Source organism: Vespula vulgaris, chromosome 17 (genome assembly GCF_905475345.1).
Source record: "Vespula vulgaris chromosome 17, iyVesVulg1.1, whole genome shotgun sequence".
NCBI lineage: Eukaryota > Metazoa > Arthropoda > Insecta > Hymenoptera > Vespidae > Vespula > Vespula vulgaris.
The window spans coordinates 4,217,475-4,233,813 of NC_066602.1; the positions used below are offsets into that span (position 1 = coordinate 4,217,475).

The following is a 16,339-nucleotide window of genomic DNA, read 5'->3' on the forward strand; positions in this document are numbered from 1 at the left end:
TCCTTTAGTCGCGTGTCGAGGCGGCACGAATCGTCAACGGTGTCGTTGGACGCCTCGCGCAAAAAAATCAACGTCCAACTATTTTCTTTTCTTTTCCTTTTTTTTATCTTTCTATGCTTTTCTTTTTTTTTCTTTTTTCTCGTAAATAATTTATCTTAATTTATCGATATATAAATAAACACACGCGCGCGCGAACACTGTGAATTCTTCGACTTGTAGTGTCTTCCGTTCTTCGCTGACTATTTCGTCACTGTTTCTTTTTTTCTTTTATATATCTATCTGTATGTGTGAAAGCTTTTTTTCGACTTGTATACTCGGACGTAAGAGGATCAATTGCTGACGATACTTCGTTTCTCGAAAAGGACTTTTTCAAAGAAAGGAACGGGAAATCGGGAGCCAAGAGCTCAGATCCTCGCTGACTTTTCTTCGCGCGATAATCGTCATTGTGAATCTTTAAATAACAAGAAGTAGGAAAAAGAGAAGACGTAGAGAGAAGAAATGGAAAAAACTGCGATTACGTATTGAGAAAAAAAAATAATAAACGTAATCGAAATCTTACGATTATCGAGACGAGTGGGCGTAAGAGCGATTCAGGAATCATCGTAGAGGATTATCCAACGTAATTCGAAAACAAACGGAATACAGTGTTTTTCTACTTTTCGAATGTAGAGGAGTATCTCGTCGTGCGTTCTCTTCGAGTGTTCGAAAACGAAAGACGAGATGACACAAAAATAAACAAACGAACAAACAAACAAATAAATAAATACAGAGGTGTCATTTTAATTCGATATACTTTAACTGGGTGATGTGATACGAACGTAACGTTAGAATCTTTCGTGCAAGAAGGTAAAAACTTTTACTTCGGTAAGAATCGGCGATAAGAGATATTGTCTTTCTCGAGAGAGAGAGAGAGAGAGAGAGGTAGCGAGAGAGGGGGGAGGGAGGGAGGGAAAGAGGGAGAGAAGTAGATAGAGGGAAAAATACGTATTCGAAAGAGAAAAAGAAAATGGCTCCAGCGAGTACGCTCGATTGGTCGGAGCCCTGCCAACAGTGGAGGTATCCGAAACTTTGTCCTTCCGGGCAGAGACACGAGAGGACGAAAAATGGCGTAGAATTGAACGGCAAGGAGGCCAATGGCGCTTACAAAAAGTTCTGCAAGTTCTTACGTCAGCTGGGAAGCAAAAGACGTAAGTGTTGCGTTGGATAGAAAAAAAAAAAAAGGAAAGAAAGAGCAGCCGACACGAGAGATTCGAAATACGTAATAACTAACGTGACATTTAAATATAGATAATTGTTTATACATCGATCGAATTTTTTGTTTTCTTTTTTTTTATTTTTCTATTTATTGGATCATATAAAATTGAAAGTTTTCCTTGAAATTACAAATGTTTCGTCGTTTTTATTTATTTGAAAATTATTTGCATGATTGTACACTTGTTGAAACAGAATTCATACATTTTACTTTTTTATTTATTTTTTATTTTTTATTCTTTATCTCGTGATCGTTATCTTTTTAAATATTTGCATGAAATTCGTCGATGATCGTAAATAATTTTTCGTTAGTATAGAAATTAGGAATTTTTCATCGCCCACTGTTTTCTTTCAAAATTATTCGTCTAATTATCTAAAAATTGATCGAGACAAAAATTCATTCTTTTATTTTTTTATTTCGGATAAAAAATTATTATTATTTTTAATGGTAAATTGATGGACAGATGGCGTAAAGATTTATCGACGATCGCAGAAAATTTTTTTATTTGCAATAAAAATGAAGAATTTTTAGTCGCTGATTTACATCTTTTTTCTTTCTTTTTTCTTTTTTTTTTTTTTTTCAAATTATTTGTACAGTTGTACGTTCGTTGAAAAGAAATTCACTCATTTTGATCACTTCGTATAACGTTTGATGAATTTGTCTCTGGAACTTGATAAGCCGATGATAAAGCAAACTCGATTGACAATTTAAGAAAATTAATTGCTTTTTATAGAAATTACAAAATCTCCCGTCGTTTAATTCTCTTTCTACAAATTATTTGTATAATTCTTATACGTTGACTCGAAAAGAAATTCACTTTTATTTATCTGTTTCTTATTTGTCTTATCTTTTCTTTTGTGCAACGGATCATTCGTTTCCTTCGATACTCGATATATGATCGAAAAACAAAAATAATTTCACTTTTATAAAAATACCTTTCGTCATATTTTATTACGTCTATTCGTTGAAGGTTCATAAAAAAAAAAAAAAAAAATAACAAACTTCGTAGATGATCGAAAATGAAGTTTTCCTTTGTAGAAAAATGAGAAATCGTTTAGCGAATTTTAAACGTTCGTTAAAAAAATAAAAAAAAATTATCATTTCCATTTTATATAACATTTTATCATGTTTTATTTTTATACGAATGAAGCTTGGAAATATTGAAGATTTGAAAAAACGAATATAATATTAATTTTGGGAATGATAAGAAAAAAAAGAAATATCTCGCGATAAGATCGATTCTGCGAAATATTTCTGTGGACATGTCGAACTTCCATTTAATAAAATTTGCAATCATTAATCAGAAAAAAAAAACAAAGAAAAATAAATCTCATCAGATAGATCAACGATTTATCATACAGATAAGCGAATAGCAATTGCAATAAACGCGTGTGACTTTCGTCGTTTCCGCTTATGCACATTCTCAAGTCGTTCTGAAAATATTATAAACATTTAGCGAATTACTGTGAGCGAATATATTCTAAGAGGACTATAATACATTTTTCTTCCTTTTTTCGTTTCTTTGTTCCTCTCTTTCTCCTTCCCCCTTCTCTCTCTCTCTCTCTCTCTCTCTCTCTCTCTTTCTCTCTCTGATAAAAATAGACATAGGTATAGTTATAATCTTTGGAGATTGTCGATCAATTTAAGCTCGATATCGAGTGAGATTTGACGTAGTCATTTTCGAATGACGTAGCTAGGGAACGTTGCGTGTATGGAGCTTTCTTTTGAATGTCAGGGAAGTACAGCGATGCATGTCATAACAGTATGGCGACGATGATGATGGCGTTGGGCGTTAAATTTTCCAATAGGCTAACGACGTTACCCAGACGGGAATGAGCAAGGCTAAGCATGGGTCGAGAAAAGGGCAAAATTCCACGATGTGAATATAACGTGGCGAAAGGGATAAGAGAGATGAGAAGTGTTCTTCTTCTTCTTTTTTTTTTTACTTTGCCTTTTCCCACACGGTGAATTTAACTTTGCTATATATTTATACAGACACAAACAGGGAATGCATGCTTCAAACGCGTTTATTTCGAAAAGTCTGCGTGACCCTTATGTACATAGATACGAGCTGTATCGATCAAAATATTTGTCCAATTGGATTAAATAATTCCATATATATGGTTTTTAGATTATATGTTTTTACACTATTATGTTTTCTGCATAAATGTCAGTCTCTCTTGTTTAAGATCACATTTGAAGGTCAATAAATTTATATCGTCTTTTTATAAATAATTATAACGCACACATTGCAATAAGAGTTAAACCGATATATGTATTTACGGAAAAGAAATATCTTAATAACCTCGAAATCTAAAATATCGTCTTGCGAACGACATTCTTTTAATCGGAATATTGCCTTACCCCCACTGCTCCTTCACGCCTTTCGAATTGAATAATTTCTTCTTTGGATATTTTTTTGTATCATTAAAAAGACAACGAAGATATATGGATAAATGGAAACTTTGAATAAAAGCATTCTATATGTAAAGTTTGAAACACGTGTATGTATACACTGCCGCGTAGATATGTATGTTTGTCATTGTCATTGTATTTTATTTCTATCTCTATCGTGTTTAGATATTCTCACAGCATACAAATAGAATGTACTACAGTCATTAATCACGTATTGAGAAAATCAAGGGATAGTTTAGTTCGTAAAATAACAATTATTTCATTGGTCAATCCATAAAAGTTTTGTGACATTATCCGAATCTCGACCAATCAACATTAATTCCTTCGAATACCTTCGACGAATCGGATTGGTCGTGACCGTTCTCGATCTCGTTACAATCGTATCGCGAGCACAACAAAATCTGATTCGTGTTCGTCTAATCCGTTCAACCGACCGAATCGATCCATCGAAAAGCGTCGTGCACATAGCGACGTTAAGTTACATCCGAATAAATTATTGATATTTTCATAGGGAAATATGTATCTCGTATCATTACGTTAGTCACGTTTAATTGCTGCCCGATTCAAGAAGATGAAAAAGTCTGAAGTACGATACTATTTACGTTCGTTCTGTTCGTGTCCATCGAGAGAATCTCGAAAGAAAGGTAAACTTTTTTGATTCTTGATCTGGAAACATCGGAAAAAATACGTTTTCTAAAAACATAAATATATATATATATATATATATGTATGTATGTATGTATGTATGATGTATGTGTGTATGTATGCATATATGTGATGTGTGTATGATGTATGTATGTACGTATGATGTATGATGTATGATCTACGTACGTATGACATATGTACGTACGCACGTATGTCCTATATGTGTGTATATATATATATTTATATATATACACATATATATATATTTCTTAGGATTCAAGAAATCGACGAAGGAAATAATTGTTCTCTCGAAAATTATCTTTCTTACCGACCGAGCATCGAAACACCCAGCGTTTATCTCGAAAGGAAACATCGGAAACGTAATTCTAACCTCTAAAACGAGATCTTCTTCGATCGGTGTCCCTGCCTGATGTCACCTTTCACAGGTTGTTATTTTTCACGTCTATATGCAAAAGAGTGAACATATTTATCTGAATCATTAAGACGATAAATTATATTACACGGGTGGTATATATTGTTATTTGATTCTAAAGTTAACGACAACCTCGGATATATATATATATATATATATATATATACATGTATGTATATATATTAATCGATATATAAATAAATAAATATATATATTCATATATACATTTAAACCGTTATATATTGTTCAACCGTGTCCTCTTCACGTGCATAAATATCTATATATCTATATATGTATTTTTTAATCGTCTACGTTTTTATCCGACTCTTATTATACCTCGATCGATAACGTAGAAAGCGTCTTTAAAAAAAAAGTAAAGATAAGTAATACGATAAAATATACGATGTTGATTACGTGAAAAAATATGGAGATAGAAATAGCGACAGAGATATGATGATGAAGAAGAAGAAGTAAAAAGAAGAAATAGAAGAAGTAGAAGTAAAAAAAGTAGAAAAAGTAGAAGATGAAGAAAGTATAAGTGGTCGATAAGAAAGAGGTCACTTTGTTCTTCGAAAAGATGTTTAATTGATTCGCATGTACTCGCATAGAAGATAATATAGCGCGATATCTTCGTCTCGTTCTTATTATCTCGATAAAGTATAATAGATGTATAGAGAATGGCTATAACATTACGGTATTAGCTTTTCAACGGTATTAAACTTGCTTCCCTTTCCTCCTTTTTTCATTTTCTCTTTTTCTTTTCTTCTTGCCTTTCTTTCCTTCTTTACCTTCGCAATACTCTTTCGCGCAAATCTTTTTTCGCGTATCTTGTTTTCTATTCGTTTTCGTTGTACTGTAGCGTTTGTAATTTTCGATTGTTTCTATGGGTGGTGCGATGTACAATGCAGGCAAGGATGGCAGCAAGGTGACGACAGTAGTGGCTACACCTGGTTCTGGACCGGATCTTCCACGAGAAGTCGCATATACCGACACCAAGGTCATTGGCAATGGCAGTTTCGGCGTTGTATATCAAGCGAAACTCTTTGACACGGGAGAGATGGTTGCTATTAAGAAGGTTCTTCAAGATAAACGATTTAAGGTGAGCGATTCAAGTTATTTTTATTCTTGATAATAATTACATATTATCTATCAATGGATCCATCAATAGATTTATTCTTGTAACGTAAAAGTTCGAGTCTCGATAAATTTTAATCGTTGTGATCGATATAATCTATCAATGGTGATGGTGGTCGTGTTTACATTTTCTAGTTTATCTCGAATAAATTGTAAACTGTTAATAGCTATTTTATATAACTCATGTGTTCCATCACTCTCCCCCCCCCTCTCTCGAATTTCGCGAATGGACAAAAGAACGAAAATCAAATGTTTATTTTACACACACAAACATTTCTTTTCTTTAATTTCTTTTCGATAAGATTTTTTTTCAAAATATGTCCGCCCCAGTGGTTTTTACTATCTATCGCTTTTTTTTTTATTCTTCTTTTTTCGATAATGATAAGCCTACTTAAAAATGTATTGGATCTTGCACAATCAAACGTGACGTCATCGTCGTTGTGCTTAGTTTATACATAAGGTCGACTTGAATTGATACGACGACGAGCGATTGATATGTTACGAGAATGCATTTTGCATTTCTTCATCGCATTGCTTCAGACTTTCTAGCTTTCATCAAATAAAGCTACAAGACAAGGCAGACATACGATGTGGATATGTCTCGTCTTGTCTTTTCTCTTGTTCTTGGCGCAAAGGAGAACGACGCGAAGACTTCTGACGTCTCGATTAGTCACGCGAATATATACCTTGAATATCAATTCGAGAGAAGTTTGATTGTTAAGCATTTATAACGGCATGTAACTTTAAAATCACGCACGACACACACACACAAAGAATTGTAATATATAAGTATCAAATTATATAAAAAATATATAAAAGAATTTGTCTACAGAATGTCTCTAAGAATGTGTATATATGAAATACATAAAAGAATTCTGTCGAACGAATAGTAGTATCCTATGTATATAATATATATATATATATATATATATATATATATATATATATATATCAGTAAAAGGAAAGTGAAGTAAATACATAAATTTTTTCTTTTTGTCTATTTTTCTTTTCTTTTAGAATTATTAAAAAGAAATGTATTATGAATAATGCTAAGTATTTAAAACGTTATCATTATTTTTCATTGTTTTTCCTTTTTTATTTTCAGAACAGAGAATTACAAATAATGCGGCGCCTCGAGCACTGCAACATCGTCAAACTAAAATATTTCTTCTACTCTTGTGGTGATAAGGTAACTATTAATTTTATTCTATTTAATATATGTATATGTATATATGTATATACGTATGTGTATATGTATATATATATATATATGTGTGTCTATATATATATATATATATATATATATATATATGTATGTATGTATGTATGTATGTATGTATATTTATATACTCTTTTTTAAGAGAGTCGATTTAACTATTGAATAGGACAAAGATAAAATAATTGTTTCTATTTCTTTTTTTTCTCTTTTCTTCTTTTTTTTTAAATCTGGGTTTAAAAAAATTTTTTGTAATCCATGATTGAGTGTAATAGAAATAACGAATCTAATTAAATCTATATCGTTTATGTCCGTGCATTCGTATATACTTGTATATATAATATATTATCGTAATTCATAAAATAGAATTGGATTGAATTGAAATAAGAACGAGTTTGAAAGTTGCTTATAAAAATATAAATTATGAATATTAAATAATATATTACATGCATCTGGTAATATGTATATATATATATATATATATATATATATATATGTATGTATGTATATATATATACATATGTATATTGAAAATTTTTAATTAAATTTTTTTCTTTTTTTTTTGTGTAATGAAATAAGCCGCGTTTTATTTATATCAATATAAATGTCCTTAGTGTTAATGCATGCTACGTTGTTATGTTATTTTGTAGAACATCTTAAACGCAACTAATCCAGTTTTTCATGTGGACGTAAGTTGGAGCATACCCAGTAGCTTAAAAATTATCCTTTTTCGCCGAAATATACTTAGGCTACCATATTTGCTTTTATCATAGAAAGAGAAGAAAAAAAGAACAATTAAAAATTCAAAAATTCAAAAAGAAAAACAACGAGTAAAGAGTACCATACAAATTTTTTATTCTTTGTTTGTTTTTTTTTTTTTTTTTTTTTAATTTCTTTCATTCTATATTATTATTATTTTTTTATTTTTTTATTTTTTTTTTGTTAACACCATCTTAGATCACGTTGACTCATTAATTATGATTTAACTTTTGAATCTAGTAGCTAACGCCGCTTCGCTAGTCCTAGAGAATGATCACATCGAGATTGCGTGCATTTGTTAACCATATATACATACGTGTGTACGTAACTAATAAAAATTCGCACACATCTAAATCGTGATGACTCTCGTATTGTACTTCTTGTAACATATATACATCATTCGTCTTCATCTTTTCTTTTTTTTTCTTTTTCTTTTTTTTCTTCTTAAATAGGAGAAAAGAGTCTTTTTCTTCCATAAAAGTGTTTTCACAAATCTATTCGTCCATATGACGGTATAGAAAGGAAAAAAAAGTGAATATAATGATTTAATTTGTAGTAATAAAATAACATTTCCTTTTAGAAGGACGAGGTTTATCTCAATCTAGTTCTGGAATATATACCCGAAACCGTGTACAAAGTCGCCAGACATTATAGCAAAAGCAAGCAGACGATACCAATCAGTTTTATCAAGGTAAAGGAGCCATGCATTTATCATTATTCAATTGATACTGATCACGAAATTTCTCTTTTTTGTTGCACGCTTTCCTTGGCTCCCAAATTCATTGGAATATCTTTATTACTTGTCTTTCATTTTCCAGCTATACATGTATCAACTGTTCCGTTCGCTGGCGTACATCCATTCCCTGGGCATTTGTCACAGGGATATCAAACCGCAGAATTTACTTTTGGATCCTGAAACTGGCGTTCTCAAGCTCTGTGATTTTGGTTCAGCCAAGCATCTTGTCAAAGGGGAACCTAACGTGTCTTACATATGCAGTCGCTATTATCGTGCGCCTGAACTCATCTTTGGTGCTATTGACTACACTACAAAGATCGGTTAGTCTTTGTAAAATTGCACTCCTTTTTTTTATTATTCTTTTCTTATTTGTATTTTTTTATTTATTTGCTTTTTTTTTTTATTTAATTTTTGTCCTTAACTTTTCTTTTACTTCGTTTCGATTATATTTGATTTTCTTAATCTTTTCGTTACGATAAAATTGCCTGCAGATGTTAGATCGGATAATTTGTCTAATTATACAAATTGTTGTTGTTTAATTTCCTATTTAAGTTATATCAAATTATTATAAAACGAATTATATAAATGAATATACGTCAGGATAGAAAGAACATTAGTTGTTCTGAATATGCAGAATTTAGTCTGGTAACTATATATCTTTTCTTTTCTTTCTTTTTTCTATTTTCCTTTTTGTAATACCTATATTAATTCATATCAAAATTTATTTTTGCAGACGTGTGGAGCGCAGGTTGCGTTCTGGCAGAGCTTCTGCTTGGTCAACCGATATTCCCCGGTGACAGCGGTGTAGATCAACTTGTTGAAATTATCAAAGTACTTGGTACACCGACGCGTGATCAAATACGTGAGATGAACCCTAACTATACCGAATTCAAATTTCCACAAATAAAATCGCATCCATGGCAAAAGGTAATTTTTCTATTAACATATTGATCCAGATTTGGTACGTTTTATTATTAATGTAAATTATATGTAATATCTCCACGCGCAAGACACATAGAACACGTATATAACGTTCAAACCCAACTGACGTTTCATGCCATTCGCGTATGTCCTTGTATTATTATTATTATTACTACTACTATTACCACCACTACTACTACTACTACTACTACTACTACTACTACTACTAGTATTATTACTATTGTTGTTATTATTATTATTATTACTTGTGACTGACTAAGAAGGCACGTCGAGAGTAATCGACGAAATTTCTCAAAGTATTACAATGGTTGTGTGTATATATATATATATATATATATATATATATATATATATATTGCATGTCTCGTAAACAAGAAATATTTGAGAGATTATTCAAAAACTATTCGTTTTAATATTTTTGTGAAATATTTTACATAACGGCAATTTTGTTAATCCTCTCTCATTGTATCATTCATCAATACCTGTACTCGTGGTTACAGTACATGCTTCAGCGAATGAGTGGACCAAAGTGTTCCACGGAGCACCAAAAAATTAGAGTAAGTGGTCCCAGTCCTCAAACGCATTATTAGCTACTGCTGGCACAAATATTCCTTCACTTATCAAGTCAATATACTAACCAACAAAATGATTTTTCTAGCATTTGTATGTTAAATAATATATATATATATATATATATATATGTATGTATATATATATATATGTATATATATACACACATCTTGCTGTTCGAATCATTGAATGGAAACTCAAATGCGAGTCTCTATCATTTTTTTCTCTTATTCCTAATCACTTTTTTCTTCTTTCTAAAAATTTTTTCGTTTTTCTATATATATATATGTGGAAATTGTGAAATCTTAATAGAACTGTTTTCATCTTTTTTTTTACCTTCTTATATTAGCGATTAATATTACTAACCATAATTTTTCCATTTAATTAAGGAAAAAAAAAAAGAAAATATCACTTACTCTAACGTTTTGGTGATATTTTACGAGTCTCGAACATCTGTGAATAGATGAAATTGAAAAAACGATTGTTGCTTAAATATCTCTGAAATAGTAATATATATACACACGTATATACATAAATATATATACGTATTTATATGTACACACACACACACACACACACAGAATCATGGTTTCTTTTTTATTTTTGCCATATGTAGTAAATAACATTCAATTTGTTCTCAATATATTTCATAAAATATCGAAATACATCAATAATGAAAAATTGCTACGATCGATTACCCACATATATACATATATATCAATTGATTATAAATTAAAGGGACAATTGAATATCTACTTTGTTAGAAGCAATAAAAAAAACATAAATATTAATAAAAGTTTCACGATTTCATGTGTCAAATAGAATGTTTTAATTAAAAAAAAAGAAAATACAAGATGTCCCATAAAAAAAATTAAAAATCATTAATACTTATAATTTAACCGTTAAGTCGGATGTTATATTTCGTACTTAAAAAATATTTGACACACGAATCACAAAACTTTTCTTTCTTATAGATTTCTGTTTTTTTTTTTCCCATTGTTCCTAATAAACGAGATTTTCAACTATTCCTTAATATGTAATCAATTTGTATATATAAAGAGAGTGTTTTGTGTGTATATCTCTATTATAAACACTCGATACGTTTAATACCGCCAATAACATCGTTCTCGTACTAATAATTCATTCTGTTGACAAAAATGCTATTACAGCCACACATATGTATATATATTGTATATATCAAGTGAATCATTTACAACAAGAATTATGAATGTCTCGATTAATTTTGATTATGAAGCAACATTTTCATAGAAATATTCGAAAGGAGTAATATAATGAGGAATAAACGATATTTCTCATTTTTGACATTTTGAAAGTCTTTACTCTCCCAGTATGATCATTTTTTTCAATGGAACTTCTTTATATATATATATATAACACACACCCACACGAGGTATCCCATTTAAAACTAAACACCTAAATGCTTCCTTTGGGTTATGTTATACGAACAAAAGTGACTTAATATGAGATAAATTTTTGTTTCAAGATCGTCTTAAAAAAAGAACCTGCAATCCACCAAACAATCTTGAAAAAAGAAATATATTTCTCATATTATTGTATTTTTACCTTTGAAAGGACACGAATTGTTTTCATATAATACAATCCAAGTGAATTAATGATATATTACGTGTATACGAGGACCTTTAATTTTAATTTATATAGACATTTGTGATATGTTTTGGCTTAAGGTTAACCTGAACAAATTAGTTAACTTATCATTTTTGCACAATCGATTGCCGTGTTACAAAAGTAAAGATTGCAATTTCATTCTTCCGCCAATCATGGATCGTCGTTCATAGTTCAATCAGCAAGTTTCTTTCTCTCGCGCAAACCTAGCTATTAATTTATCTATAATTTCTTTACATTATTTAATTCCTTTTTCACCGATCGTCACCCGTGATATGTAAGAAAGATTTCGATAGGAGAGACTATCAGACTAATCAGAACAAAATCACTCAGCGAAAGGATTAAAAATCCGAATTCGATAAATCAGAAATGTAGGTGTTTGGTATGAAATGGGATTGCTTTGTAAATCCGTATACCTTTCTCTTGATCGAAAGATATCGTTGAAAGAAAAAAAAAAAAGAAAAACAAGAGAGAACATAATTAGACGGTGTGTGAGAGGGAGAGAGAGAGAGAGAGAGAGAGGAAATTCATTGATTATAAACAAATAAATAATGTTATGCGAGTAAAATCGATAATTGGAGATAAATGAATGAAATAAATGAAGGAGTCGTTGGATAAATAATATTTGAAAAAAGATGATAATAATAATTTGTGTGTGTATTGATTACAGGTTTTCAGGGCGCGTACACCGCCGGAAGCTATGGAACTGGTAGCGCGACTTTTAGAATATACTCCGTCACTTAGAATGACTCCGCTTCAGGCATGCGCACATTCGTTTTTCAACGAGCTGCGAGAACAAGGAACACGATTGCCAAACGGTCGTGAACTACCACCTTTGTTCAATTTCACCGAGCACGAGCTTAGAATTCAGCCTACCTTGAACTCTATCCTAATACCGAAGTATATGCAGTCTCCTGACAATTCCGGAGGCCAATCGGAAGCGACGAGTGCAGCCGCGGCGGGGGCTAGCGGTAACTCTAGTGATAATACCGTCAACACCAATACACCCACAACTACACAAACTACCGACCCTAGCCAATCGAACATGGCTTAGAAAATAAAAGGGGAAAAGATAACGTTACGATAAACTAAAAAAAAAGAAAAGAAAAGAAAAAAATACCCTGATAACTTAAAGCTGAACTAAACTATAAAAAAAAAAGAAAAAGAATTAAACTAAACTAAACAACAAAATAATATAATCAGAACAAAATCAACGTTTGCTTTCACGCGTTTCAATATTCTCATTATTATTATTATTATTATTATTATTATTATTATTATTATTATTATTATTATTATTATTATTATTACTATTATTACTATTACTATTATTATTATTATTATTATTATTATTATTATTATTATTATTATTATTATTACTATTACTATTATTACTATTACTACTACTACTACTACTACTACTACTACTACTACTACTACTACTACTACTACTCTACTACTACTCTACTACTACTCTACTACTACTCTACTACTACTACTACTACTACTACTACTACTACTACTACTACTACTACTACTACTACTACTACTTCTACTACACTACTACTACACTACTACTTCTACCACACTACTATTATTATTATTATTATTATTATTATTATTATTATTATTATTATTATTATTATTATTATTATAAACCATAAGAATAACACCACAAAAAGAATATCCACACACAAACCGAAAAGCTCCGACAATTTATTATATCATAGTAGAAAAAATAACAGGATAAATGCAAGGAAGATTTAAAATAAAAATATTGGGAAAAAAGAAAGAAAAAGAAAGAGATATAGGGAGAGACAGAGAAAAAGAAAGCAGAATCTTCAGAAAAAAGGCAGATACAAATTTAGAATTCTATTTGTAATAACTGAATTTCTTGCGATTGACGAGAACACAGATCTCCTGAGGAGGATGTCCCCGTTGTTTAATAAATTCTAATCGATGATAAAGGAATGACAGCGTGGAATGGACGCGTCGAGCTTTTACGATAGTAGTAGTTTCGATCAGTGTGTGAGAAATTGAGAGGGGGGGGGGGGAGAAAGATAGAGGGAGAATGAGAGTAAGAATGTGAGTGAGAGTGAGAGTGAGAGTGGAGTGAGAGTGGAGTGAGAGTGAGAGTGAGAGTGAGAGTGAGAGTGAGAGATATTGGTATGAACTGTGTGAACGTGCGCGCGCGCGCGTGAAACGCTCGATTCATCTTCAACAATTAGAGCTACCAAGCTGAATTTCGATGGTATGCAAACATATGTAATATATAGGGAAAAAAAAAAACAAAAAAGAAAGAGAAAGAAAAAAGAACAAAACGATCGAATTGATAAATTCCTTTGAAACTAAATTAATTCCCAGATACGAGCGAGCGAAAAAGTCTTAGTTGAGATTTTAAAGGAAAAAAAAAGAAAAGAAAAAACGCAAAAAAAAGAAAACAAAAAGAAAAATGCCAAAAAAATCTTAAAAAAATGTGTAATATCTCCTTTAATATTATATATTTAACATCTTCTTACGATTAATAACACACGCGCTCAATATCGTTTGCGTCTCGTCACTTCCCTTGCTGGCATCCATTAAAACGATTCAGCGCGCAGTTTTGTGAGAGAATTAGAAAGGGTGGTGAAGGAGAAGTGTTGGAATGGGGAGACAGAAAAAGAGAAAGAGAGAAAAAAGGGGGGAGACGGATAGTACTGTCGCGAAGAAAAAGAAAATTAGCAGTGACGGCAAGTGTACTCTCGACTCGCAAGACATTTTCAACTCGTCAAGATTGGAAAAACTTTGCGTCTTGAAGGGAAAACACGTGTGAACTTTGTAATATTATTAGTAATAATAATAATAATTATTATTATTATTATTATTTTTATTATTATTATTATTTCATTATTATCATTATTGTTATTATTATTGTTGTTATTATTATTATTACTATTACTATTATTATTATTATTATTATTATTATTATTATTATTATTATTATTATTATTATTATTATTATATATTTTCGAGAGAAAAGAAAAAGGAATGGAAAGGAAGAAAAGAAAAATAACGAACGATTTCTCCGCGTGTTTTTGTCTCGAGTGAACAAAACTTAAGGGGAATGTGTAGATTAGTATTTTTTTCTTTTTTTCTTGTATTTACTAAACCAACTAACGATATATATGTATATATCGGAATGAAGTGAAGGAGGCTGAAAATACGTGATCAGTTTTTCTTTGTTTTTTTTTAATTAAAAATTTTTTTTTTAATTTTATTTTATCTTAACAGAATATCGTCTGAATTCGATTTATGCTTAAAAGTGTGTGTCCAATCCTTTGTTCCAACGACCAATTTTTTTTTAAGTGCATGTACATATACATACATATGTATATATGTATATGTAAAGTATTATATATATGTGTGTGTGTGTGTGCATATATATATATATATTATATTATTTTTATTTTCCGGACAGCTTTATAAAAGGAAAGGAAGAAAGAAAGAAAGAAATAGAAAAAGAAAAGAAGAAAGGAAAGAAAAAAAGAAGAAATGAAAAGAAAAGAAAAGGAAAACGTTGAGATTACCGAACGTGGTGTTTCATGTATTGCACGAGACTTACAGCTGAGAAAAAACGTTAAGCCATACAGAAAAAAAGAATATATATTCTCTTAGTTATCGATCATAGTTTGGCCGTACGAAATGACAAAATATTCTATTTCTACGATTTCACTAATCAATGTATTCGTCGTCACAATGTTCTTACGATTGATTAATTATTATACATATTTAAAAATATTTCTACTACGCGCAGTGAGAATTATATTTCAAATTTTTTAATCAGCGACAATGATTTTTTTTTCATTGGACTATATGAAGAAGGAATTTATTTTATAAAAATGAATAATAAACACATCGATGAGGAACATTTTTTTCAACTCATTTCGTCTCGTCTGCATACATGTATAAATAAATATATATATATAATATATATATAAATATAAATAAATATATATATATACACATATATATACGATTAAACGTTTAGATTTTGACCAACTCATGGATATGCTTAAAAAAGAAGGAGAAGAGAAGAAAAACAGACTAAAAGGAGAAAATAAAGGAAACTGATATAACAAGTAAGAAAAAGAAAAGAGAGAGAGGAGAGAAATTAAAAAGGAAGAAAACAATGACGAATAAAAGATACGTTCATTGGAATTTTCTCATCGAGACGTATAACTTTGTTGTCTTTTCTTCGTTTTTCTAATAACATCGGCAGCGTCATAGTCCTTTACTTTATATTCGAGAAAAGTACGAATCGATAATGCAAATATTCACGTAATCATTCTCGTTCGTGTTAACTACCTTCTATCCTCTTAGTCGCGGACAAATAAAAAAAGAAAGAGATAAGAAAAAGAAGGAAAAAATGAAAAATATGAAAAAAAAATGGAAAAAGGAAAAGAAAGAAAGAAAGAAAAAATTTCTCTAATGTCAAAGATTTTTCGTCGGAGCACACACGATGTAATTTTTAATACCATGCACACACATACATACTCACATATCATTGCGTCGCAAGAAATTTAGTACGACTGCTGTCGAAAACAGTCGATCTCA

The 16,339-nt window shown here is 30.6% G+C and overlaps 1 protein-coding gene across 13 annotated transcripts in view; it reads left to right on the forward strand.

Annotated features, from left to right (window-relative positions):
* Nucleotides 1–16,339, forward strand: part of LOC127069964 (glycogen synthase kinase-3 beta) — a 60,484-nt gene that overhangs the window by 35,954 nt on the left and 8,191 nt on the right. For 3 of the 13 annotated variants that reach the window (XR_007783803.1, XM_051007729.1, XM_051007724.1), the window contains exons 1-8: nt 937–1,187; nt 5,654–5,844; nt 6,985–7,068; nt 7,746–7,784; nt 8,435–8,545; nt 8,673–8,910; nt 9,324–9,517; nt 12,417–12,717. Coding sequence is in view for 12 of the 13 variants with exons in the window: in XM_051007729.1 (XP_050863686.1) it covers nt 1,007–1,187; nt 5,654–5,844; nt 6,985–7,068; nt 7,746–7,784; nt 8,435–8,545; nt 8,673–8,910; nt 9,324–9,517; nt 12,417–12,717 (1,339 nt within the window). In the remaining variant the exon portion in view is untranslated. Of the gene's footprint in view, nt 1–936; nt 1,188–4,178; nt 4,312–4,585; nt 4,759–5,632; nt 5,845–6,984; nt 7,069–7,745; nt 7,785–8,434; nt 8,546–8,672; nt 8,911–9,323; nt 9,518–12,416; nt 14,068–15,203 lie in introns of those variants that run through there. The other 10 variants (XM_051007730.1, XM_051007732.1, XM_051007727.1 and 7 more) reach the window with 9 other exon arrangements.